Source organism: Paramormyrops kingsleyae, chromosome 10 (assembly GCF_048594095.1).
Source record: "Paramormyrops kingsleyae isolate MSU_618 chromosome 10, PKINGS_0.4, whole genome shotgun sequence".
Lineage (NCBI taxonomy): Eukaryota > Metazoa > Chordata > Actinopteri > Osteoglossiformes > Mormyridae > Paramormyrops > Paramormyrops kingsleyae.
Window position 1 is genome coordinate 29,995,854 of NC_132806.1, and position 27,204 is coordinate 30,023,057.

General features: G+C 43.1%; 2 protein-coding genes across 4 annotated transcripts in view; one reads left to right on the forward strand and one right to left on the reverse strand.

Moving 5' to 3' along the window:
* The window catches only part of macrod1 (mono-ADP ribosylhydrolase 1), a 76,448-nt gene extending 60,657 nt beyond the window's left edge, over positions 1 to 15,791 (reverse strand). For all 3 annotated transcript variants that reach the window (XM_023838797.2, XM_023838794.2, XM_023838795.2), the window contains exons 1-3: positions 14,807 to 15,791; positions 14,266 to 14,361; positions 11,835 to 11,945 (exon numbers count right to left, since the gene is read on the reverse strand). In XM_023838797.2, coding sequence (XP_023694565.1) covers positions 11,835 to 11,945; positions 14,266 to 14,361; positions 14,807 to 15,281 — 682 coding nt within the window. In that variant the 5' untranslated portion in view covers positions 15,282 to 15,791. The remainder of the gene's footprint in view (positions 1 to 11,834; positions 11,946 to 14,265; positions 14,362 to 14,806) is intronic.
* Positions 15,792 to 15,884: 93 nt separating this feature from the next.
* stip1 (stress-induced phosphoprotein 1) lies at positions 15,885 to 26,077 on the forward strand. The gene is made up of 14 exons (XM_023838793.2): positions 15,885 to 16,250; positions 17,369 to 17,578; positions 17,682 to 17,823; positions 17,937 to 18,078; positions 18,968 to 19,133; positions 19,213 to 19,339; positions 19,432 to 19,534; positions 20,311 to 20,431; positions 20,515 to 20,611; positions 20,822 to 20,946; positions 21,399 to 21,435; positions 21,521 to 21,624; positions 24,117 to 24,289; positions 24,825 to 26,077. Exons 1-14 carry the CDS (start codon positions 16,242 to 16,244, stop codon positions 24,895 to 24,897), a joined length of 1,629 nt encoding a protein of 542 aa, XP_023694561.1. The 5' UTR covers positions 15,885 to 16,241; the 3' UTR covers positions 24,898 to 26,077.
* Positions 26,078 to 27,204: the final 1,127 nt, after the last annotated feature.

The window sequence follows — 27,204 nt, forward strand, 5'->3', positions numbered from 1 at the left end:
GGAGCAAAAACACTGTCCATATTCATCAGTGTGCATCACTGTTTGTGTATGAGCTTGGATCTGTACGGGGGTTTGTTGTGCATATGGTGTACGTACGTGTGCGTGCATGCATCTTGCTCTGTGCTAATCTGTTGATGCAGCATTAATTAGAGAAGATCATCTGGTGAGTGTCTACGCATGCAAACATGTATGTGACCCAGTGGAAGAGACAATAAGGAGATTACCAGTGGTTAGGTGTGCGTGGGAGGGTGGGTAATGCACCTGTACCATTGTGCTGAAGAGCTCACATTCCAAGGTATTGCGATGGCCACACCAGCCTCTCCTTAACACTCACAAATTCTCTGCTGGACTGCAGTCACGCATGTAACACTCACAATTTCTCTGCAGGACTGCAGTCACGCATGTCCTGATTTTGCCATGTTCGATGTATCCCCATGCCAATAAGGGAGGGGCTTACCTTTCACCTCTATAACCAATCACAGTCTTCATTGTATGACATCACCACATTAATTAAAATCAGTGTTTTCTGTTAAGCGACAAGGTGAACAGATCTGGGAAGTACCTGTTTTATTGTGTATGCCTTTTGTTAAGGGACGTGTCATAGATACAAAACACTGTAACATGCTTACCTGCAAAGGGTAAGGGAGTGTTTTTTCTGATGATAATAATAATAATAATAATAATAATAATAACAAGGCTTGAACCAGCAACCTTGCAATCACAGGCTTAGCCTGCTGAGCCACACACAGCAACCAGGCTGATGGCCAGAAGCCTTGAGTTTGAAAATGAGATAAAATAAATAAATAAATAAATGTGGTGATGTCATACAGTAAAGACTGTGATTGGTTGAAGAAGTGAAAATCAAGCCCCTCCCTTGTTTACCCAGGGGCTCGGCAAAATCAGAATGTCCTATAGTCACACACCGACACACGGGGGTTGATTCCTTATGATCTTCACACCAATGGCTGACATACCCACATCCTATTACACTATCACATGCACTGATTTAAATACATACATCTCTCTGCGTACCCGCGATACACTTTGATTTTATGTTAATGAAAGCATGACTTACAGAAATAAAGCTGAATCTCTTGTCCTATAACAATGCAGTGCATACAAAGAGTCTCACTCCAGCAAAATAAAGTGCTTTGCTTATGCAATTCAGTAAGTAATTCAGTACAGCTCCACATACTGATTTACTTACACACACACACAGGAGAAAATAATTGGGCTGTCCCTGTCAAGTTTGCTTGAGCACCTGCATTTCACTCAATTAAATGCAGCTTCCTTTGTCCCGGTTTCAGGCAAATACAGGAGAATCGGGGCATCTGATATGGAAATTGGCAGGTTGATGTCGTCTGTGACGTTTCCCGCCTGAATGGCAGCTGCATCACTGTCACTGGCCTGAAAGACAATGCTACATTACGTATTAGCCTGCATGGGCATGGAATCGGACTGCTCCAGAGGCAAAGGTTAACGCCAGAAAACGCAGAATGGCTGGACCATCAGGCACACGTTTTTATATGCAAACGACCCGGTATTCATCATTAATGCATGATTATTATCATCTTCATTACCTTACCATAATCCTTCTAATACGCATTCCTTCATCAGCACTTCCACTTACACATTTGCACCTTTACACGGCAGTGTGTTCATCATATGGGTGCTCCTGCCCCTCCACCCCCACATACTGTAAAACTAATCAAAGCACAAGCTCTGAGTGGACTTACTGTTATCCAAAAAAGATATAAATACTCAAGAACATCCATTCAGTCAGACATGTGGGGATTCAAAGACTATACCGAGAAGCATATGGTGTTATGGTAGGTACACACACACACACACACACACACACACACACACACACACACATGCAGAGGGCATTTCCCAACTGTGTGTTGAATATGGGGCAGAACATGCAAGCTCAGCACACACAGATGAAGCTGAGAAGCATGAGGCAATAATGATAAGACTCTACTCCAGCCTGTTGTGCGTCATCTATGTGTGTATATATTTACAGTCAGGACAGGAGAGGGTTAACGCGGGGAACTTACGCCACATCAGCTGACAGACTGTAGCAGCGCCGGGGCATCATATTGACCCCTTACACTATAACGGCTGACTGAAGTTAAACCTCTCTGAGCGGTCTCTGCGTGATGAGGGCGCCATCTGATCAACAGCGAGACTCCTCGTGCATTACCACACTGAGGCAATTAAGCTAATTAGTCTCACTGAGGGCTAACGATCCAGCTTCCTCAATACGAGCTACTATCCTGTTAAAAAAAAAAAGGAAAGAAAAAGGCTGCAGCAGAGATTTGTGTCATGGAGCTGGTGGTCCTGCGGGGTTCTCAAGTAGGGGAAACTAATTGTCATTCATGCCAAATTACAGCGATACATTTATAGATGCATCACTTGTCATGGATCTTATTTTTTGCCCCTTTTACAGCAGAGAAACAGACAGACAGTGATGGAAGCCACTGCCACAGACATCCGCCACCCAAACGTCTCCATGTGTCTCTGCAGACACTCAGTCACTGACCTGACGGTACCGCCATCGCGGTAAATCCAGTACGGCACGCGGTACCGGTACGGCCTACTCCAAGGTCTCGCTTCTCAAGGCTCCCCACGTAGGTCAGCTCTCCTGGAAGCGTGCCATAGGTTGAGGGACACCTTCACGGGTGCGCAAGGTCCACCGACTGCGAGCACGGACGTGGGGAGTGCGAACATCTGCGTGTCTGCAGCCACGCGACTCTGCGCTGGCCTGCGGCTCCTCCAGCCTTCAGATCTCATTAGCGCCACGCGTTTTCGCAGAGCGTGCGGCACAAAATGCACTTTTCCTTTTTTTTCTTTCGCGGATCTGTCGCAGCCACTGCCGTACGGGATTGGAACTCTGCAGAGTCATGATTCACGTCTGGCTGTACGAAGCAGAACCCCCCTCCCCCCTAAAGCACATACACAAAGCGCTCCAGAGCCCCAGACGCCACTATTCAAACCGACAGATTGCTGGGACTTGGAGAGGCATTTAAATAGTATCGTGCCCACAATGGGAAAGAGCCTATCACCTCACCTGATGCTGCAGGACAATTTGACTGTTACGGGAATGTGTGTAAATTATACATCGGTATGCCCTGTCTGATAAAAAATTCACAGGCAGTAATATGCGCAGGTCACGCTGCATGGATTATTCCTGACACGGACTTAGCCCTGTGGGCCCAACAGCCCGCCCCCAATCTTGTGAGCAGAGGGACACTTAGGAGATCAGGTCCTGGGTGAGGAAACAACGCTGAATGCTGCAGGAGTGAAGACAGCAGGAAGCACACATGCTGAAATGCTAGTGCAGCACAGCAGGTAAAGCACAGCTCTCGCCCTGCAGCTACTGTACCACAAATATTTTCTTCGGTGGCTAAGAAGGAACACCTATCCACTGGGACTCGCCTATCCACTGAGACTTACACATGCACCGGTTTTACACTTTTGTAATACACAGATGGATATTTTGAGGTAATTGAGATTAAAGATACAACAGCAGAACTCTTTCTTGACCTTAAAACAACTAATTCTTGTTTAAAAAAACGATTTCCTCAACCTTCATTCACAGAGAAATGTCATTGAAAGCCCTGTTTTTATTTACTTTATTTGAATTATTTAATAATAACTACTAACAGAAAAAAAAATATTTTTTTACGGAAAAGGTAACACCAGGACAGCCTAAGCATCATGATGCGATTCATACATTTTTGATGAATTTGTACTGATTGGCAGAGAACTCCAATGAGGCTTTCAACAGACATCTGGAAAGAAGCCTTAATTCCACCCAGCCCAACATGCCGCCTGTTCAACCAACCGGTGATCATCATCTTATCGTGGCCCCAGCCACCTGCCTTGCCCAGGTCTTACACCTGAGAAGCAGGAGGCCTGCACATGCTCGCAGACAAGCTGCTCTGTCTCAAAGGATGACTCGCTCTGTAATTTACTGGCCAGCCAATCAGAGATGATGACCCCCCCCCCCTACCCAGGCAAGGCAGCACCGAGTGGCTGAGTAGTGTAAAAAGAGTCTTTCAATCCCCCCCCCCCCCCACCTACCTCCCCAAAGCACAGCCCTTAAGTGCTTGTGGCTTTTTGTTACTGTGTTTTATGGAGGAAACGCAGGAGCCAAGGTGCAGTAAAAATGTGGTTGGAAGAGGCGGGGCAGAATGGTTACTGTAAATCCGATTCTTGGTGAGAAATACAAACACCCCTCCCCTTCTGAGTGCGCTCCGTATCGATCAGGCCGGAGTGAGTGCCCAGGCCCCTGTGCGCTCCGTGGTTTTGCCGGTTACTTCAGCGACATCGCTCTGGCCTCCGGACCGCCGCGTCATGCCTCCTCAGCAGAGCCTCTACCTGTATGCCTGTCCACGGGGCTACCAGTATGCTTGTCCACGGGGCTACCAGTATGCCTGTCCACGGGGCTACCAGTTTGCCTGTCCACGGGGCTACCTGTATGCCTGTCCAAGGGGCTACCAGTATGCCTGTCCACGGGGCTACCAGTTTGCCTGTCCACGGGGCTACCAGTATGCCTGTCCACGGGGCTACCTGTATGCCTGTCCAAGGGGCTACCAGTATGCCTGTCCACGGGGCTACCTGTATGCCTGTCCACGGGGCTACCTGTATGCCTGTCCACGGGGCTACCAGTATGCCTGTCCACGGGGCTACCTGTATGCCTGTCCACGGGGCTACCTGTATGCCTGTCCACGAGGCTACCAGTTTGCCTGTCCACGGGGCTACCTGTATGCCTGTCCAAGGGGCTACCAGTATGCCTGTCCACGGGGCTACCAGTTTGCCTGTCCACGGGGCTACCAGTATGCCTGTCCACGGGGCTACCTGTATGCCTGTCCACGGGGCTACCTGTATGCCTGTCCAAGGGGCTACCAGTATGCCTGTCCACGGGGCTACCTGTATGCCTGTCCACGGGGCTACCTGTATGCCTGTCCACGGGGCTACCAGTATGCCTGTCCACGGGGCTACCTGTATGCCTGTCCACAGGCCCCCTCTCGCCGCTCCTCTAGGTTTGAGTGACGTAAATACCTTGCGATTCTCCCTTCAGTAACTGAAATGTGTTTCATACTTCAATTCATTTCCACCGAGCTGTACGCAGAAACATTAGGACCATTCTGTCCTAATTATTCCCATTACATGCGACATGAATAGACATGTAAATTTGCAGAACATAATTCAATGTCACATCGTTCTACCTTAATTTCCCGCCAGCTATGAACTCTAACCAGTTTCCAGCCATTTAATTGCTACAAACTTTTACCTAAAATGACATGTGCAGCCTTAAATACTCACACCTGTCTTTTTATGCAGCTATATAAAGGAACATGGGTTAGGTGCCGTACTCAAGAGTACACTGGCAAAAGACAAACCTGGTGACACAACAGTGAACGAGATCCCGAGGCACACCAGGGTTTTGGGACAGGCACATGTACTGGGGCCCGGCCTGGGCTCACCACTGACCCTCAGACCCCATCCGTCACCCAAGACAGCCTGTTAAAATCTGTGATTTTACAGGGGCGCCAGGAACACTGGGTGGATCAATGAGGCTGGGATACACAAATCCAGCAAGCTCAGAGCGACATACCGCCAACAAGGCCCACCGCAGTACTCATCCAAAATAGCTTGTCCTCCACCCATTTCTCTATGACTACTCCTTCTGCCTATCCCTTTCCTCCACCCCCTTACCTCACATCCCTCCCACATTCCTCTCCCCTCCCTGTAACTCCTCACATTTTTTATCCCAGCGCTGCCTCCTCTTCAAGCAATCTGGCTGTGCACTGAGCTGTGACAGACCCTCCCCCACTCCTGCTCCCCATCCCACTCCTCCCCTCCAGAGTCAGGCAGCACCTCTCCATCTCCCTCTCCATCTCTCTCTCCTCTACATCTCCCCCTCTGTCTTTCTCCCTCTCCTTTCTCTCCTTGTCTCATTCTCCCTTTCCCTCTCTAATTCTCTGTCTAATTCTCCCTCTCCGTCTCATTCTCCCTGTCTCCCTCTCTGCCTCATTCTCCCTCTCCATCACCCTCTCTGCCTCATTCTCCCTCTCCATCACCCTCTCTGTCTCATTCTCCCTCTCAATCTCTGTCTCATTCTCCCTGTCTCCCTCATTCTCCCTCTCTGTTTCATTCTCCCTCTCTGACTCATTCTCCCTCTCCCTCTGTCATTCTCCTTCTCTAATTCTCCCTCTGTCTCCCTGTCTACCTCATTCTCCCTCTCTGTGTCATTCTCCCTCTCTGTCTCCCTGTCTGCCTCATTCTCCCTCTCTGTGTCATTCTCCCTCTCCCTCTGTCATTCTCCTTCTCTAATTCTCCCTCTCTGTCTCATTCTCCCTGTGTCATTCTCTCTCTGTCTCCCTGTCTGCCTCATTCTCCCTCTCTGTCTCCCTGTCTGCCTCATTCTCCCTCTCTGTCTCATTCTCCCTCTCCGTCTCATTCTCCCTCTCCGTCTCCTTCTGTGTCATTCTCCCTCTCCCTCTGTGTCATTCTCCTTCTCTAATTCTCCCTCTCTGTCTCCCTGTCTGCCTCATTCTCCCTCTCCATCTGTGTGTCATTTTCTCCCTCTCTGTCTCCCTCTCTCCCTCATTCTCCCTGTCTGTCTCCCTCTCCCGTGTTGACTGCAGCTTCTTCAAAATGCCCAGCAGAACGTCACAGAACCAGGAACACGTTGCCAAGCGACATATGAAACATGCTTCGGTGGGATCCACTTAACGGCACGTTGACATAGTGAGCCATAAATAAATGTGTTGGCACTTTCTGAGGTGTCCCGTGGAAATAATACCACTGTAATTACCAGAAAATAACAAACTGGTTTATAGTTTATGATTGCTGGTAATTCTCTGTTCATTAGACAGCTATATTTCAGCATGAGCTTTATTAAACACTTAGGCATAACTAATGTTAATACAATAAATTGGTTTTGAATGTCATCCAAAGCACAAGGATCCTGGGTTTGGTGTGCATTAATTAACATTTAAAGCATTAAAGGTTTAATGCCTTAAGAAGATTTTGCCCTATAAAAAGTCACAAACACTTTGTTGACCAGCAGACAGCCCTCGATGGCATACACTGGACCTCACTACATGCACAGTGAATGAAGAGACTGCTTGTGGTTTTCTGGAAAGTTCTTTCCGCTGACACTACAAGAAGTTTTGAAGCTCTGCAAATTGTCAGTATACTTTATCGGCAGATATCCATGCATCACTCCCGATTAGTCCCCATGTGCTGTTTCTCATGAATCCATGGTGCCATATAGTAGAGAGATATTCCTTGATGATGGCAAAATTCCTCTTTTAGAATTGTATAAAAATCAGTAAATTAACTAATCTTATTCCATATATTTAAAACACCTAGAGGAAATTAGTAATTATTTGACAGCATGGTCTATACATGGTTATAATCTCCATAAAGGTCAAAATAATCATTCAGACAGTAAAATGTCCATTAACACCTTAGTTACACTCCCTTTCATTCTGAAATGTGTCATGGAGAGAAGTGCCAGCGTAAAGCAACTTCACATTTAACCATCTTTCTCACTTTCAGAGGGAAAGATCGATGAATGACATTGCATCACCTCAGATCTGATTTGGGACCAGCGAACCTCAACCAATTTGCATAAAGAGAAAGATTAAGGTGCCCTGGGGTCAGAACCTGGGGGCTCTAAATCTTCCCTGGAATACAGATCAGTTAGGGCTTCTTCTGTGCCATTATGACCAGACCTCTCATTCCCCAGCCCAATCACATCACCCACATAAACTAAAACAGTGTAAGAACTTCACAGCCTCACATGTCTGTTACAGACATTCCATGGTCGTATTTCATTTTATCGGCCCACAGTGAAGGACATACCAAAAAGTTCAAGATAACTAATCAGAAGGCACCAAGTAATATGTAATAAAGTTATTGTCATCAATGCTGGTATGTGTTAGTGATCTGAGAAAGAATTATCTGTCACTGGGGTAATAATGTGTAGAGCCTTAAAAGGTCCCCTCCAAGCTGAACCATCGGATCATTCTTAACTACTTGCTTATTGACTTCCATACCACATTTTTAAATGCACATGAAGCGCTGTCCATCTTGGGCACCCATAATTAACCACCAAAGCTATATAAAACTGCAGCATTAGCATTTCATTTACCCACAGATTTCCATACTGTATCGCAGAGAAATGAATGGCAGTGGATGCAGCAGTTTGAGACTGAATAGCTGTAAATGACGTCTAAATTCATCCTAATCTATCAGTTAACTTTCCTATAATGCTGTAAGTATTAATACAGCAGAACACGTTTATTTAGGGCACTGTGTGCAATATAGGACATTATTTTGACCTGCATCTACACAAAATATTTGTCACAGTCTAATTTTCATCTATAAAACATCAACGATGCAGAACGAATTCATGACTGCAACACAGTTACAAAAATATCATTGTTTATATGATGTACCATTTTATTTCACACAGACCAGATATTCTAAAAAATAAAGGTTAACAAAATACACTCAAGTTTCCATTGTATTGTTACTGCACTCATTCTATTCAGGCAAAGAAAAAAACATTTTTTTTTTTAGTGTTTAGTAAATATTTACATGTGTATAGAGACTCCACATGACACAATCAGCTGCAGAAGATACAGAACATCCACTCATACAGGTGAAGCCCCACGAAATTACTGTGATGTTATCATCAGTGCTTTGACACAATGAGAACCCAGCTCCACACCGAGAATGGCTCGAGGCCAAGAACACACAATTTCCATGCTGATTGTCTCCTTTTTAATTTGCATGAAAACACCAGGATAGAGCCCAGCGCAACAGTACAGATACATTGAGACTCTTTTGGCCATTTCCCCAATGCAAATGACACGCTGGGGTATTTGGAGCAAATCAAAACCAAATATATAAATAAAACACGCCTGACTGATGACAGGGATGAAAAGCAGGCCAATCTTAAGTTGTTCTTTCCCTGGGTTTTAGGTCAGTGTTGTGAAAACTGACACCATGCACAAGGTGAGGACAACCCCAGTCCAACTCTCAGACTCATTCAGTGGGTGCAGCATATGCTGCTTACACAAAGCCTTGGGACACTTGCTTAATTCTGTAACAATGTTGCAAATTTGGTTTCATAACAAAACTCCATTGACAAGCAATGTTTAACATATCCTAATGTATCTTCCAGACAGACATTTTCTTTTTATTAAGTGTCATGATTTTTTTGACTGACTCATTCAGTTCTGTTCTTGCCATTTTGCTATTAATTACAATTGTAGTCACTGGCTCCCAAAGGCATAATAAACCCGTTGGTGTTTTATGTTATTGCAAAGATGTTACTAATTAAAAAGCACCAAATGAGACTGCTTGTTACTAAACCTTTTAACTCAGAACAACTCTTTTAGAACTATAATTTTGGTTTCAATTTACGACATGAAATAAATGTTTTACTTAAAACTACTGCTTGTTTCTAATGTGATATTTATTTTTGCAAACAAATTCATAAAGTAATGATTTTCATTATAAAACCAATAAATTTGCGATATTTTTACTGAATTAAGCAAGTGTCCCAGGACTTTCAATGAGCACTGTAACCCTACAGTGCAATAAGGGCTTACATCCTCCTACACACACGTGGCTTTGCGTAAAGCAGTTTCATCTACCATTCCCAGTACATATGTACATATGCACTGGTGACAGGTGTTCATTAATTCATTAATGCTCTGTAGGAACATGCATCTGTCTGGACAACCCTGCTTTCATCAGGCTCTGCAGGATTCTCATCACTCTTTCATTCTGTGTTCTCCATCATCTCACTATTTTTGTTTTCCAGCCCCCCCACCCCCATCACCCCTGATATCTCTCAGGTAACTAATTGCCATCGGCTGATTTAAGACACCGACGGGGGAGCAGGCGAACACAAAATATTCACACAGGTAATAAACCTCAAATCCACAGACCCTGAAACCACAAATTGCAAATAAAATAAAAAATTATCGGCACAGCAGCTCATTTTTAAAATCACACGGGAAATTACTAATCTAAAAGGTAAATTATCACTTTTTCAGAGGAGCTCTCTGTTGTAAGGTTTGTGGGGGTGAAAGGGACATAAGACGCACACATCCGGCTCACAGAGCATTGGAAGCGAATCACAAAAGGCACATTGAAAGCTAAGCAATGAAATCAGCGCAGCCATCAGCTCAGCATACCTCATTGTGCATGAATGTCATAACTGGGGCTGACGTCTGCAAGCCTGCCCCATTCCCACAGCAACAAATGATGTGTAATCTATCTGTGGTGTTAGGATTTTGTGCATAATCTTCCCTACATGCTCAGTTATAACTGTGTGTTTTTGCGGTGATTGGGGTCCATTATGTCTGCCACAGTGCATGCAAACAAGTTGGTAATAGTGCCGGACTGACATTTACGACCCAAGTATGTGCTTAGCATTGAAAAATGTGGGAGTCGGGGAGTCCCTGTAAAACACTTGATTCATTGCTGCCACCTGGTGATCAAGGTGAGTAAATACAGGTCAGTTTAGACGGTTGCCAAAGCACCGACACCAAGAATAATGGGAAATACTACACCCACCTGACACAATTTTACTAAAGCAGAAAAAGATATATTTTATTAATACATTTAGATACACTGTTCAATTATAAATAAATTGTATTGATCATGTTGTAATCTGCTACTAATCAAGTACCATGTACCAGAAAAATGCTTAAAAGACAGGTATTAGTCATGTATTCAGTCATTATCTGGGGCCTATCAGACATAGAACACAACAGGGTAGAATCTAGATGAGATGGCAGTTCACCTCATGTTAAATGCACATGACCACACAAACTACAAGCCATGGAGAGTCTAAAGCTCAGCTGATTCACACAACTTCTGAATCATGGATAGAAAAGTGCACACACACTGCACTGGGTACAGATTTGATCCTGGAAACCCAGCTGTTTATGGGATCAGCACTACCTGCTGAGTCAACATGCCTCTTGAGTTGTGGGTACACTGCAGAGAGGTAATGGTAACTGCATCGGCGATTTTCACGTTAAACACTGCTCCGTATTAAACACGAGGTCTGTAAAAACTTGCTACTCTTCCATTTGATAAACACCATTCAGATCTGTTCAAGTCTTCATACTAAAAGAAGCATTTTTACAGAATTTCATATAATATTTTCCCATTAATATGTTAATGATCCATAAATTCAGTGAGTACACTGGACTGCGAAATATAATTTTTTTTAGAATTTAGTGATCAATTGTCATTGTTGACACACCACAGCACACAGTTCACAACAACGAAATGTGTCCTCTGCATTTAACCCATATGTGACAACGTGACATAGCAGGGGGCAGCTAATTCAGCGCCCGGGGAGCAGTGCCTGGGGGCGGTACCTTGCTCAGGGTACGTCAGTGGTGCCTTGCTGGTCGGGGATTCGAACCTGCAATCATTCAATTATAAGTACACTTCCCTGACCACTAAGCCACCACTGCCCACTACATGCCCATTACACTACAATTTAACTACATGTTGAGTGTAACTAATTCTCTAGTCACAAACTGCACTGTTCATCCTAACTTTTATACGTTTTAACAAGGCCTTGCAAGCTAACGAGCATTCTGACCATGAGAAGGCACCATATACCTGAAAAGCAGGTGGTATAAGTCATGTGACAAATCGCACACTTAATAAAAAACGCTAAAAAAAACAAAAGGTCTGCTGCTGGAAGCTCACATCCAGCTGGGCACAAATGATGGCCGCTCAAGCTCAGCGGAGCACTGACCGCACGGCATTCTTACCTGCGTTAACGACGGCGTCAACTTCCAGCCGAGTGATGTCACCTCTGAGGAGTGAGACTTTGGAGTTCAGTGCCTCATTAACTTGGTACAGGGGTTTTTCAGTAACTTGTCCTTGGGAGAAAAAAAAACAACAATGAATAAGATGAATTTTAAATCCAAATGATTAAATCATTGCAGCTCTCCATTTGGAAACAGCACCAAGTATATCATACATATCATCAAACTCATTACCATTTTCACACCACTTTTCCTGGTGAGCACAGGGACACATAAACATAAACTCCAAGCCTTGTCCTCCAAATTAACTCCCACTTCAGCAGGCTGCCTAGTGCCAGCAAAAACCACAGCCACCGGGCAATCTCAGGACCTTACCATTACCATCATTCATTGAGCCGATGCCCTGGTATTCATTTAAGCATCTTCAGAACAATCTACTCTTTAAAAGAACCCTAATATATGCAGTTATGCCTGGCTAACAAAGTGAATTCTGAGGTTCTGAGAAATCCTTAGATTTGGAGGTGCTAATTCTAATCTCTGCTGCTTCACACTCAAAAACCTGCTCAGATGCATCCTGGAGGTCAAGAGCAAAAGGTTTTGCAAATAACAGGAACATCACCTCTAACCCCCAGGGTGTCAATGTACATCCTGATTTCTGCCAAGTTCAATGTGTCTCTGGCGCAACAAGGGAGGAACTTTCATTTCACTTCATTAACCAATGACACTCTCCATTGTATGACAATACCACATTAATTAAAACCATTGTTTTCAGTTAAGCGACAAGGTGAACAGATCTGTGAAGTACCCGTTTTATTGTGTATGCCTTTTGTTAAGGGACGTGTCATAGATGCAACACACTAACATGCTTACCTGCAAAGGCTGCACAGAACCATGTAAGGGAGTGTCTTTTTCTGATGATGATGATGATGATGATGATGATGATGATAATAATAATAATAATAATAATAACAACAATAATAATAATGATAATGCTGAGCCACACACTGTCCTCAGGCTGATGGCTGGAAGCCTCGACTTTGAAAATGAGAAAAACTGAATCAACGTGGTGATGTCATACGATGAAGACTGTGATGGTAAAATAAGTGAAAAGCAAACCCTTCCCTTGTTTACCCAGGGACTTTATATATACACTAGGGGTGCATTCTGCCAACTAGCCCATGATACAATATTCATCACAATACCAGTGTCACGATTCAATGCATCACAATTTTACCATTGTATCCTGATGGTTAACACTCCAATAGTGAAATAATGGAAGGACTAAAGATTTACAACAGGCCAAATGTAATTAACAGGCACTAACTGCCTTTAACTACCAAGGATCAGTCAGCATATATAGTCAGTATATTTTAAATCAGCAAATGTTGAAAAAAATGTTTGCTAAATAAATGGTACTGCAATAAATTAATAAATGAATGCAAAGTTTCAACATATTGATGAAAAATCATGACAGATTCAATCACAATTTAATGATTAATTGTAGCATTGATACAGCAGGACAAGAACTGTACTATATCTATCAGGAAAAAAAAGACATTTTCAGACCTTAAAGTCTGAAAATCTATTTTAAGCTGTTCTAAGGATCTGCGGGAGCCCTGGGCTTGCAGTTTATACAATCAATCAGCCTATCCTCACCTATGTTCTTGAGCCGTAGGTAATGCATGAAAGAACAAGGTTGTGAATACAAGTGGCCAAAATGAGCTTTTGGCGCAGTGTTGCCAGACTCACTCTCCGTGAAAGATGGAGTACTTCATAAATCTGAAGGGAGGTTAAAATATTGCTGCAGCTCATTTGGATCAGGAAGATACAGTACTGATGGTTTGGGCATCTTATAGGGATACCATCTGGTCAGCTCCCTTGGGAGCTGTTTTGGGATTGTCCCAGTAGTTGGAGGCTCCAGGACAGATCCAGAACAAGGGATTATATCTCCCAGCTGGCCGGGGAACATCTGGGATCCCCCAGAATGAACGTGTACCCTTGGAAAGAGAGGTTTGGTGTGACCTACTTGGCATGGTGCCACTGTGCCCCTCACCAAGAGAAGAGGTGTGGAGATGGCTATGATAGCGTGATATTCCGAACTTTGAACTAGCTTCTCTGCAGTCTTTGAAGCCTATCCCAGAACCTACAGGCTCAAGGCAGGGAACAACCCAAGACAGGGCACCAAGCCATTTGTAGAGCACACTGACACATGCACACCTACAGGCAATTTGGAGTGTGGGGGCAAGCAGGGCTACCCTGAGAAAAGCCCACAATGACACAGGGAGAACATGCAAACTCCATACACATGGAGCGATGGCAGAGACCTGAACCCGGGTCACAGAGGCGCAAGGCAACAGTGCTAAACACTGTGACACCATGTCACCCCACTACATTCCAATATCTTACATAATCAGTAAGTTATTTCTGATCTCACCAGAAGGGGTCCAGATAGGGATGCTCTTCAGGTGGAGCACACCCGACACCCTGCACATTGCCTGCCTCTGCTGCTGTGTTGCTGATAGGAGAACCTCTGCATGGGGAGAAGTTAATGGAGTTGCGTTCAGTATGCAATCCCCGATTAAAAAGTGGCACAGTAGTAAACAAATAGTACACATGGTAGCCTGTTTATATTTAACATTTGCAACACGTTTAGTTGTTTGCAATATATGTACTGTCTTTGCATTTTGTCTGTTCATGTTTTTTTTTGTTTTAGCTATATGCATTAGAATTTTCATCTATGATCAGTAGTGTCCATTTTAATCTTAACCGTAAAGTATAATATGTGGCGTACAATAAACACTGTGTTATGTATGTTATCCCCGCTTGAATGCAGGCATTTTCGGACATTTCGTGACCTTTAAGTCTGAAAATCAATTTCACTCTGACAGCTAGGTACAAGTGTTCCTCGTTGTGCAAAACAGCTCGGCAGCCCCCTCCAAACTCTCACAGAAAAAAAGGTCAGGGGTAGCACTGACTTTTGGCCTCTTTCCAGTCGGTGTCAGGGGAATCCAAGTCAACGGTGCTGGCCCCGGAGGTCATGGCGAGGAGGGAACTCGAATGCAGAGAGGCAGTGACGACAGACAGCCCAAAGGCGCCCAGCAGAGCCCACAGACCCGGTCTGGACAACAGCGTTCGCCTGTTGCTCAAAAATGGATTGCCACCGATCGGCTGAAAAAACGTTGACGAAGCCGCGGCACTAGTGGAAAATGTAGCAGCTTTCCCGCGATTTATGAGCCCGGAGTACAGCGCAATTTGCTGGTCACGGAGTCCGGGCAATGCCAAGCAGTCTAGCTTACTGACGAAACGCGGCAACGGTACATTTGGTGTAAAGATTACAGATTTAAAGCCAGGAGCATGCAGAGCAGCACAGCTCGACCCCTGGGTGTAAGAGAGCGTAGTCAGTGCAACGCGGCTTTTAGCGCGGCAGGCAAATGACATCTGAAACGCCATGGCAGTGACACGGAGCCGAAGCGCGGCCGAGCCAGCCTCCAGCTGTCAGTATGGCGTCACCGAACAGCGCGCGCAGCTCGTTAGCTAAACAGCTACCGCTTTCAGTTCTCTAAGCGAGCGTCTGGCGACCGCGCTGCACGCTGCAGTCCTTATGGGGTCGGAGGAGGGTTGTAGTTCATAGGTCATAAAATACAATCTTTGTCCAAATAATTGCAAGAGCAGCGTGCGGTCAGTAACCTGCGTGTAACGGTGTCTTAGCTTCCTAATACAAAAATAATTTATACAGTTCCGTTACGTGAGAGTGTAGACAACGGCTGAAACACAACATCTAACAAATCATATACTTAATATGGAGTTTAGTTTAAAAGTCAGAAACTAACGTGGAGAATTTTATTCGCTTCGTTTAAAGCGTTGTCTCGAAAATGATAACTGACGAATTACGTTCTGATAAGCAACAAATATGTAAGGTTTTTTTTGCTACGTTTCCCAAATGTGCGGCCACAGAAAATACTAGAATGTAGCGGAACAAATCTGTAGCTAACTTTACTTGGCCATTCGTGAATGCCGAAGTTTCCAGAACACTGGAAACTGATAGGTCGAGAAGTTTCGACGCAGGTCCCGCCTCCTTTGTTTATGTATGGATAGGACATTTTTCCTCGCACCAACCACGCCCCGCCCTGCCCTGCCATTAGCCAATGCGCCGCTCGGATTGTTTACCGACGGACAGCTTTTCCTTCCAGTCAGACAGCGCAACAGCGTATGCGTCATCACAGAAAGCCCGGCAGTTTTCGGTGCGGCTGTAAATGAATGGCAGGAAACGTTATTGATGGGTCGAACTCCCAATGAAGGCTCCGCTAGCCCTCGACTTCCTTGACTCTGAGCGGCTAATTAATATATTCGTAAGGGAGGGACCACCGCATAGTCATCTCACAGTAGCTTCTGGAACCTCATGGTAGCACGATGGCTAAGGTATGTGTGGGTACCGGTTGGCATTTGATTTTTAAGTAAAGATTACGTGTTGGTTCTTAAATTGTAAAACGTTTGCGTGCTCATTAATCAGAAGCGCAAGTTAGTTAATTTTCTGGCTCCTGTTTTGATTTTGTTTTTGTCTCGTGAGCCAATTGAAAACCGCATTTCGCATCGCTACGGACGTTAGTGAAAAAGATGCATCTAATAAGTTAAGTATTTGACTTGCTTGTGGAATTGCGTTATTTATATTCGCTGTGCGTTTTTTGGTCCTCATCTGAAATGGTTATAGTCTAGCTCTCGATCGTTTTAGTGTTGGACTGGTCGGTAGCTACCTGTATCTATGCGCTGTGTTTAGTAGGAAGGCCATGTAAATTGTGGTAGGTCGATGAAAGGCGTCCTTATTGTGTGCTCCTGGATGTCTGTGGGCTTCCTAACGTTATAGGTTTAACACGGTTGCATAAATTGAGCTGCCTTTGCCAGCTGGCTCTCTGGATGTCGTAGGCTGTCACGGTGTTTCTATGGGGCCAGTCGCATAAGTTATGGCTCTTAGCGAGCTGTTCATTCAGCTGCTGCGGTCACACACATGTCTGACTAGCGAGATTTCTGCAGCCCTAAGCTAATATTTCGAGCTAGTTGTATTGATAAATAATTAGGAGTTAAAATGCTCCATAGTCTGTCTGCTGTGCGAGAAAAGGCGATTGTGTTTCATAGCTGCTTCCAGCATTTTTAAAATATGACACTAGGTGACACTCAAAATTGTCCTCATCATTATTTGACCGTGGATAGATGTGAATAACTAAATTCTTCACAAGCCTGTTTCTGTATGATTAGTCAGCTAGTGTCTGCTAGCAACATCAGTTGCATTTCTTGTAATTAAAATAAGATTAACTTAATCGATCCAGTGCTGTTTAATTGGGTTGTAAATTTCCTTGTCTGCTTTATCCTTATACTTGCTTTTTATTCTTATGCTATGTGTCTGTGTGTGTCTGTCTAATGTTTCTTCCTCCTTTTTCCGTGCCCCCTCCATTATTCGTCTCCACACACCATTTGGGTTCCCTTGTTTGTATCTCACCCTGTCACCTTCTCTGGTGTTTCCACCTCTTTTTTTTCCTGACCAGGTGTCAGAGTTGAAAGACAAAGGCAACAAGGCACTGAGCAGCGGCCAGCTAGATGAGGCGGTGCGTTGTTATACGGAGGCCTTGACCCTCGACCCCTCCAACCATGTGCTGTACAGTAACCGTTCTGCAGCCTATGCCAAGAAGGGAGATTATGAGAATGCCCTAAAGGATGCTTGCAAGACTGTGGAGATCAAGCCTGATTGGGGCAAGGTAGGTGCCGCCGTCCACTGCAGATTCATAGCTGCTGGCTTCATCTCTCCATGATTTGTATTAAATTCTAAAGCCAACCCTTGTCTTTTAATTCCTTCCAAAGGGCTATTCTCGCAAGGCTGCAGCATTGGAGTTCCTCAAGCGATTTGAGGAGGCCAAGGTGACCTACGAGGAAGGGCTCAAGCACGAGCCGACCAACCAGCAGCTGAAGGATGGACTTCAGAACATGGAGGCACGGCTAGCAGGTAGAGGAAACTCTACAGATGTCCGAGTGAAAGTGTTTGTGTTGGTCGGTTTATTCCCTGCAAAGCGTGAGGTCTTAATGATATGGTTGAGCCAGATGTTGCCATCTTTGTAGAGAAGAAGATGATGAACCCTTTTGCTATGCCCAACTTGTATGAGAAGCTGGAAAGTGACCCTCGAACCCGGGCACTCCTGGCAGAGCCTGGATATAGAGAACTATTGGAGCAACTGAGGAACAAGCCTTCTGACCTTGGCACGTGAGTTGTATGGGGAAAGCTGTTCAAATGATTGGTTTGAAGTGCCATAAGGTTTTAGAAATGAAACTCTTTAGTTTGTTGTCATTCTGTTGTCATGGAAACTGTTTTTCACAGTCAAGAGTAGCACTTAATAGCCTAGATATTTGCATATCATCCATATCTAATCTGTTTTACCAACTAAAGTTGAATGCATGTATGTATTGCATGAAATTAAGCCTTTCATTTAGCTGCTTGAATCGATCCTTGCGAATTCCTGCAGGTTTTTCCAGATCATCATATGGTTTAATACTGTGTTAAATATTTTGTAACTGATGTGCTTTGACTGAAGGTAGAGAAGCTTTCAATTGCTATGGATGCCCTGTGATTTTTCACACTCTTCTTTATACGACTGTTTAAGGACTTAAACTATTCCTATTTAGTATTGACAATGTGCAGCAGGTGGTTGATTGGGGGTGCAGACTGGCTTAACCAGCCACCTGAACGCTAAATACGGACAGCTGTACCTGAAAGGTGTAACACCGCTCTGCTCGCAGAAAACGACAGGTTTTCAGTCCAGTTCAAGTGTTTTTTAAAACTAACCCGTTTGTTTGAGCTCAGTGGCCGTGTTCAGGGATCATTTCTGTGGCAGAGTTATGTCATGATATGGGAAAGCTTGTTGGTTCTCTAGATATTGTTCAGGACAACGTTGGTGCTGATTTAGCATTAGTTCTCTTTACATCTAAAGTTATTAGAAACCATTTTTCCTGTATTTTGCTACCAGCCGTGAAAATAGGTGAACTGAGAACATGAGTTACAGCTAAAGTGCTATTGGTGTACAGGCTGTATTGTGTGTGTTTGCTGCACAATGATGCCCCATGCCACTTCTCCCTGTCTCCATCCTCGTTTTTAGGAAGCTGCAGGACCCTCGGGTGATGACCACGCTCTCTGTCCTGCTGGGCTTTGACTTTGCTGGGGGTGAGGAAGATGAAGAGGAGCCCACCCCGCCACCACCCCCCAAAGCAAAACCGCAGCCTCCCCCACCCAAAGAGGAGGACCTGCCGGAGAACAAGAGACAGGTACAGACTTGCAGATTGCGCATCTCTGTGCTGGTCGATGATGCTGACTGAACAGGAGCCGCTCTCACTGTATTTCCAGGCTCTGAAGGAGAAAGATCTTGGCAACGAGGCTTACAAGAAAAAGGACTTTGAAACGGCATTGAAGCACTATGAGGCTGCACTACAGCATGACCCCACCAACATGACCTACCTTTCCAATCAAGCAGGTATCACATCTACAACCCACCCATGAATCCCCTTCAGGAGACCTAAAACTGGCGTCATGCTGATGGCAGGTACCCCTGTCTTGTCTTGTCAGCTGTATTCTTTGAGAAGGGCGAGTTTGAGAAGTGCCGAGAGATGTGCGAGAAAGCCATCGAGGTGGGCCGGGAGAACCGCGAGGACTACAGACAGATCGCAAAGTGAGTCTCTAAGCGGAGGATGACCGTGACTCATGAGTCAAACCTGCCTTTTTCAGAACCGTATCTTCTCAATTTGTGCAGTATTGGCAGGAACTTACAGTTTTTGGCAGCTTATTGAAATATTCTGTCATCGAGAGTGTTTTATCACTGTACATATGTTTAATGATAAATAGCAACTTAAAGCTCTAGTACAAGTTATATTTAAGTATATTAAATTTTGTAGTGTTGTTTCATTTAATAAAGCTAATTTAATAGTGATGTGTGACTTCAGATTTTAAAAACTAGATAGAAGTCAAGTCATTTATTTATATAGCACATTTAAAAACAGGAAGTGCTTTCCAGTTTAGAAAGAATGAACAAATACTGCCTTCATAGTAAAACATATATAAATATATAAATAAAATAACATGTGTAACAGTGAAATATACATAAATAAATAAAATACCATGAAAATGTGCATACAAGAAATAAGGAATTAAATAATACATACATGCATTCATACATGACCTGCTGGGTATTCACTTAGATAAATGAGGACTTGGTATTTTATAGTAACACTGAGAAAAGGTTCCTGTTATCTGGGTCTTTTTTGGCCGTTATAACCCAGTCTTTCCCTACAGTCTTCAAGGACCCGCAGCTGGTCCACATTTTTGTTCCCTGCCAGACAGCCCAAATTTTGCTCCCTCCTGGGGGAAGGAAGGAAGCGAAAATCTGGACTGTTATAACCTTTTTTTAAGGTGTTGATTAATTCCTAATCTTCTCCCCCCTCCAATTAGGGCTTATGCAAGGATTGGAAACTCCTACTTTAAGCAGGAGAGGTACACAGATGCCATCCACTTCTATAACAAGAGCTTAACTGAGCATCGCACCCCTGAAGTGCTGAAGAAATGCCAGCAGGTATGGAGATGTCACTGTCACCAGTGTCCGCCGCCCTGTCTCCATGACCCCCAGATGGTCTTTAAATACCCTTGTTCCTCCAGGCAGAGAAGATTGTGAAGGAGCAGGAAAAGATGGCCTACATCAACCCTGAGATGGCCTTGGAGGAGAAGAACAAGGGGAATGAGGCCTTCCAAAAGGGTAGGGGGCAGCAGATTCATACCTTGTAGCAACAACAACTTTTAGAGGTCTGCACATATACACCCCTGGAGGTATTAGTAGAAATGAGGTGGAGTTCTAGTTTCCAAAGTCGGTGGCTGGTTGGTGACTCGTTACGAATGACAGTACGTCTGTGATTTTGCCAAATTTGTGTTCTATTTCTGTACCACATCTCCTCCCTGACGGCTGCAGGTGACTATCCGCTAGCCATGAAGCATTACACAGAGGCCATCAAGCGGAACCCCCAAGATGCCAAGCTGTTCAGCAACCGCGCCGCCTGCTACACCAAGCTGCTGGAGTTCCAGCTGGCCCTGAAGGTAGGGCTTAGTGCCGCCATCGACACTCTAATCGTCTTGATGTTGCGGTTTGGTCGCATGTTATGCAGATGATACCTGGGTTCGTCTTCCCTCCCAGCTCCCTATCAATTTGGACTGTCTGGGAGGGAGCGAATATGCGGATCGTCTGCAGTGAAGCTATATTGGCAGTGTTCTGCTAACCATCCATGTTCTTTGCTGAATCACAAGTGATTGGTGCCTAAATAGCATAACGGTGCCACTGATTTGACTAAAACACTGAAAGGTCTGTGTTTTTAACGTAATTTTAGTTTGCAGCTCAATCTATTCGTATTTAGATAAGTGTTCTTAGCTATGAATAAGGACATATGGGTCTTGTGGTTTGTTTTTTTTCTTTTTTCTTTTTTCTTGACCTTTTACCTGAAAGGTGAAAGCTTAAGGTAAACTTGTCCTTGATCATTCTGCTTTCGTTGTAGGACTGTGAAGAGTGTATCAGACTGGAGCCTGCTTTCAGTAAGTTATAACCGCCCTGCTCGTGATTGTCCACACACTGCCATTCCTTCCTGTCTCCATCGCACGCCTTGTCTTCTGCTTTCAGTAAAGGGCTATACGCGCAAGGCCGCCGCCCTGGAGGCCATGAAGGAGTTTAGCAAAGCGATGGACTTCTACCAGAAAGCCCTGGATCTCGACTCCAACTCCAAGGTACCAAGACGCATTAAGCTTAGTATATTACTTCACTTGTATGTGTGCCATTTCGCTCCGCACATGTTCCACGGCGTGGACTTTTGCATAGATGTTTGTCCAAGTATGCGTCCGGTCGCAGTCATCACATGGGTAGAAGCAATCGTATTCCACCAGGCCATCAGTGCTCATGCACAGTCGATGCCTGATGTCCAATCCCATCTATCTAGTTTTTGTCCTGATGTCCAATCCCAGAAGTTTGGCAAATTAACAGCAGCTGCCTGACACCTGCAAATGGAAACCAGTCACTAGTAATTGGATAAGAAATATTTGTCTTATTAACGATAAATAGTAACTATTCAAAAGAGAAAAAAGACGGGTCTCTTAAAATGAACGACTCATTGGTTTCCTTTTTTAGAAACTTTTTCAGTGGTTAAACTGCATACAATATCTGTCAAAAGAACTAAACCTTTTTGGTGCATTTATATATATATATTTCTTTAAAGAAGACACTAACTCTTGTGTACATGGGACTTACAGAAAACACTATGACATACTTTGGATCCTTAGTGACCCAGCATATATAGGCTATATTTAAAAGTCAAGCCAAAAATAACCAGAACAGTGCAGACTTTTATTGAATACATATTCCCCGAACACTAAGAACAGTTTCTAAACAAATGTAACTTTTTACATTTTTTTTTTTTTTTTTTTTTGTTGCTATTTTCACGTGGAGCATGCTAAACTCAAAATTAAGGAATTAACTTTCAAACAGTTTTGAATCATTTTCCAATTAAAATAACGTACAATTAATATTGTATAATGTTTCATAAAATGCTGCCGGGCAAAATAGGCCTTCTGGTTTATTTACTTGTATAGAAAGTACCCACCTCGCAAAAGTGTCCAGTGACCAAAATCCATTCTCATCCACAAAACAAGCTTAGATGTTATATATATATATATATATATATATATATATATATATATATATATATATATATATATATATATATATATATATATATATATATATATAAAAATGATATTCTAAGCAATTAAATTCTAACTGCATAGATAACAACATGACTAACAAATTCATGCCAAAATTGCTTAGAATTTAATTGCTTAGAATATCATTTTTTATATATATATATATATATATATATATATATATATATATATATATATATATATATATATATATATATATATATATATATATATATAAAAAAAATGCTATTCTAAGCAATTAAATTCTAAGCTATTTTGGCATGAATTTGTTAGTCAATTCACACTGAGCCTTGTGACCCGAGGAAAGCCGTAAACTGATATTTTAATCAGGTGTATTAACATGCTAGCAATGCTGCTAACTGTAGCAATGAAGTCATTAATAACCAGAACAACTTAAAATGTAACGTTACACAGTGTCTGTAGTAATTGACAAACTCTTTAGTGTAACGGGAATGTTAGCCTCGAGCTGTTAAGCTACCTTCGGTCATAACTTTCTATTATGATAAACATTAACAGCTAATGCTGAGCACATATAAAAGCATAATAATTATTATATTAATGACAGCTGATGTATTAAATGCTTTTTAACAAAATGTTATTTTATCAACATACCTCTTAAAGTGCTTGGTAAACAATGGAAATGAATGTGATTCTATGCCGTGAATGTCAACGTTTGGAACTAGTCACCGTCCCCACGGCCCGGAAGTTTGACGGAAATTTCTCTGCCATTTTTCGCAATGGGTCCCTACGGGAGTCTTCCCACTCTGCTTTTTCACCGCTCTGCTACACATAATGCAGCGTAAGCACGCTGTGCGACACTAACGATCCTCCGTGTGGAACACGGTGATCCCTGAGCAGTACATAGTACACAGTGCATCCCAAATGCAGTCCATTTACATAGTCCTGTGGATTAAACGAAGCATCGAAGCAAAGAATTTGCAGCAAATTTTTTTTTGCTATCGAGTTATTTGACTTACTTTGGCTACAACAATTCATTGAGTATGAACACATCTTTCTTATTCATTCTGTGCTGCAGGGATAAGAACATAAGAAATTTACAAATGATAGGCCATTTGGCCCATCAAGCTCGTCTGGGGAGAACTCAGCTAATAGCTCAGAGTTGTTAAAATCTTATCTAGCTCTGATTTTTAAAGGTATCCATGGTTTTAGTTTGCACTACACTAACAGGAAGACTATTCCATACTCTAACTACATGCTGTAAAAGTGCTGGGTGGGTAGGCCAGCCTGTTTTCTAAACAGTGACCTTTTTAAGAGAAGCTTTATCTGATTACGTACTTCTGGGTTGATCTGTGGGATGTTGCGTTCCACACATTTGAGTGTCCATATAGATATGGCAAACAATGGGGAGGTGATAATTGTTAATATGAAAGTGGAATTTTTGCGAGATGGTTTTCTGAATTGTTCCGAAGTCAGATTTGATCTGAATTGGCTGGCTTGGTGTCTGAGGTGACGTGGGACCTGTGGGTGTGTAACCCCTGCAGGAGGCATCAGAGGGGCTGCAGCGTTGCCTAGTCAACCAGGCGATGCGCAACGACGACCCCGAGGATGTGAAGCGCAGGGCCATGGCCGACCCAGAGGTGCAGCAGATCATGAGCGACCCGGCCATGCGCCTCATCCTGGAGCAGATGCAGAAGGACCCCCAGGCACTCAGCGAGTAAGGAGGCCTCTACCTTCATGGCTGCTCCACAGAGTGTTTATTAGCAGTTGTGGTTTGAAGGAGCTTTCTGCCTCATTATTCCACATAAATTATGTTGCCTAATAGAAGTGCAGTGACAGAGGTTGAATCATAACTCTCCAATGTTGATTTTATTACTAGATTCAATGATTTTACTTAGACAGCTAATTAAGCAGGTAATTTAGTCAGTCATCCAGCTACATATGAATTTGTGGTTACATTATGTGAATTTAATTTAATGTAACAAAGTCGTTAAACCTCAATTTTAACCAAATGGCAAAGCAAATCAAATCTGCAGAAATAGGCCTGACCAGAGCGGTTTCTAAAACTCAGTTGTTACCTATTAAATTCATTGCATACTTGCAGTCAGTAGCATAGATGCTATGATGTAAGTGCACATATGTATAGCCAATTTGAGAATCCTGGATGCATTGTATGGATGCTGTGTAAAGTTGTCATATAAACACACACAAGGGGAAGCTAGCCATGTTAAAGAGCTCCTCTTCCCTTCTAGCCACCTGAAGAATCCAGTCATTGCTCAGAAGATCCAGAAGCTCATCGATGTCGGCCTGATAGCCATTCGGTGATTGGAGGGAAACCGAAGTATGGTTCAAGCACAGAACGAGATGACATTGAGGCTACAGAAGAACAACACAACCCCCCCCCTCATCTCTTACCTCCATCAGACATCAAGATCTACAGTCGACCCAAGTTTATTCTCAGCCAAAACAGTGTTTAAGGCAACAGCAACCAGTTCCAGAAGACTTAATGATTCACATCCCAGAATTTCTAAATATTTTGAAATGCATGCTTTAACTGTTCTTGAGCAGGGGTTAATTTTGATTTTGTAGGTTTGTCATTTTAAGCCAGACAATTATGCTTATTATAGCAGTCAATTAGATCTGATTTAGATTTGTTCTTCACTATACGCACAGCAAATACTCTATAACTGTAACTTGTTAAAGTGAATCATAATCCCACTTTATATCTGTGATTCCCCCCCCCCCCCCATTTGAAAAAGAAAAAGATCAGTTCTCTGAATGTGTTCTTGTGCCCCTTCTTGAATTGTGCAATTTCATGCATTGATCATGCATGAAAGAAGCATATTGCTGTTTGATCCTAAATGGTTCTTTTGTCTTTGGCTAAATGATCTTAAAGATGCTTGAGATAGCCCAGTATCTGGCCGCAGTATGAATGTGTGGTGTTTTTTTTTTTTTTTTTTAGTATTTTCTTTTTTTTTTTTTATATATATACATATATAAATGTAATCGGACCTCAAAAGGCAATGTTCTACCTGGATGCTGTGTTGGCCTGAAAAATGACACCGACGAACATTTCTCAAGCTGCTCTGCCCTCCCCCGGCTGCTCTCACCCACTAGAGGGTGCACTTTACCTGCATTTTAACTAGGATTCTTGTACACTTTCCACCACAACTACACAGAACTTCTGTATTTCAGTAAGACTGGGAGAGGTAGTGCTTGTTGCCAAGCCACACTGCGATATTTATGACATGTTAGCCTAGCATTTAATGATTGGTTCCCTCTGTGGAACATTTGAAAGTCTATATGATTTTCCCAGGTATAGCTATACTGCTTTGTCATTTATACTAATGCAGTAATGGGATTTCAGTCAAGCATGACCTATGAAGATGTATTTCTGCACCTGGGCCTTGAACCACATTTTGTTTAATTTGGTTTTGACATTGATGCTGTAATGGGGTTTGCTTATCAGTAAAAGGATGCCCATTCTTCATTTTCATTAATATCACATGATTTTGCGTTTAATTTTTATTTTCTAAGGAAACACTAATATAAAAATTTCACACATCTGACAACTGGTGACCGTGCTACATATTTCTATGAAGATTTTGGGTTCAGTTACAGTATCAGGATTAAGGCTTGATGAACCCAACAATTTGTAGCACTTACTGGAAAAGGCTAACTTATTATTCTAACATGTAGTAGATCATTAAGTGCAATATTTGTGACTGATTGTATTGCAGAAGTCACCCGCTTCCATTGAACAGGGCCTTCAAGCACATGCCTGTCTCGCACTGCGTCATTAAACTTCAGCCAACCCAAAGTGAAGAAGTTGAGGGGGAACGGCTTTGGTCAGAAATGCTGATTGAAGGAAATCAAATACTTCCAACAATCTTCCCCGATACACTGTAAATTAGGCTTTGCTAGACCTTAGGAGAGCCGGGATAGTATAAGCGCTTTCTATTCACCTGTATCACTTCACTGTATTAGTTGTCTTTCCAGTGCACTAGGTATAGATAGGGTGTGTCTATGTCCACAGCTATGTCATAAAAATCTACATTAAGGAAGACAACTGGAAACTGCAATCTGGTTTGCTGATGGAATTGGTGAGATGAAAATACAAGCCAGTAGGCTTAAAAACGAAGGGTGAAAAGAATGAATGCAGTGACATTCCAAATAGGTTCTCTTAGGTTGCCTATTGCCATTTGGAATCACGTCATTCTTTGTATTGTCTGTCTAACCAACTGCTAGCCTTTCACATGCCTTTCAATGCTCATTACTGCTTCAGCAAGACTCATTCAGAGTGTTCAGGTTGGTCTTTGGGTGTAATGCAAAAAAAAATAAAAATATGTGAAACCTGCAGGAATGGCAAGGCACCGCATCGAACAATCGGAGGGTCTGTTGTATTGCTACGAATTGCATGATTGTATTTTTGTCAGCAATAAAGTAAATGTAACTGCTGGAAATGCTGTCTTACCCAGTATAATAGGCAGATTTGGAACTTCTGAAATACAAGGTACTGCTTGTTTTTGTTCTTGGTGATTATTATTTTTTTTAATATAAATCCCAAATAATTGTCATTACGTAAAGACTTCAGTAAGAGGTGATGTTATGTGATGTTTACTGTAAGTGGAT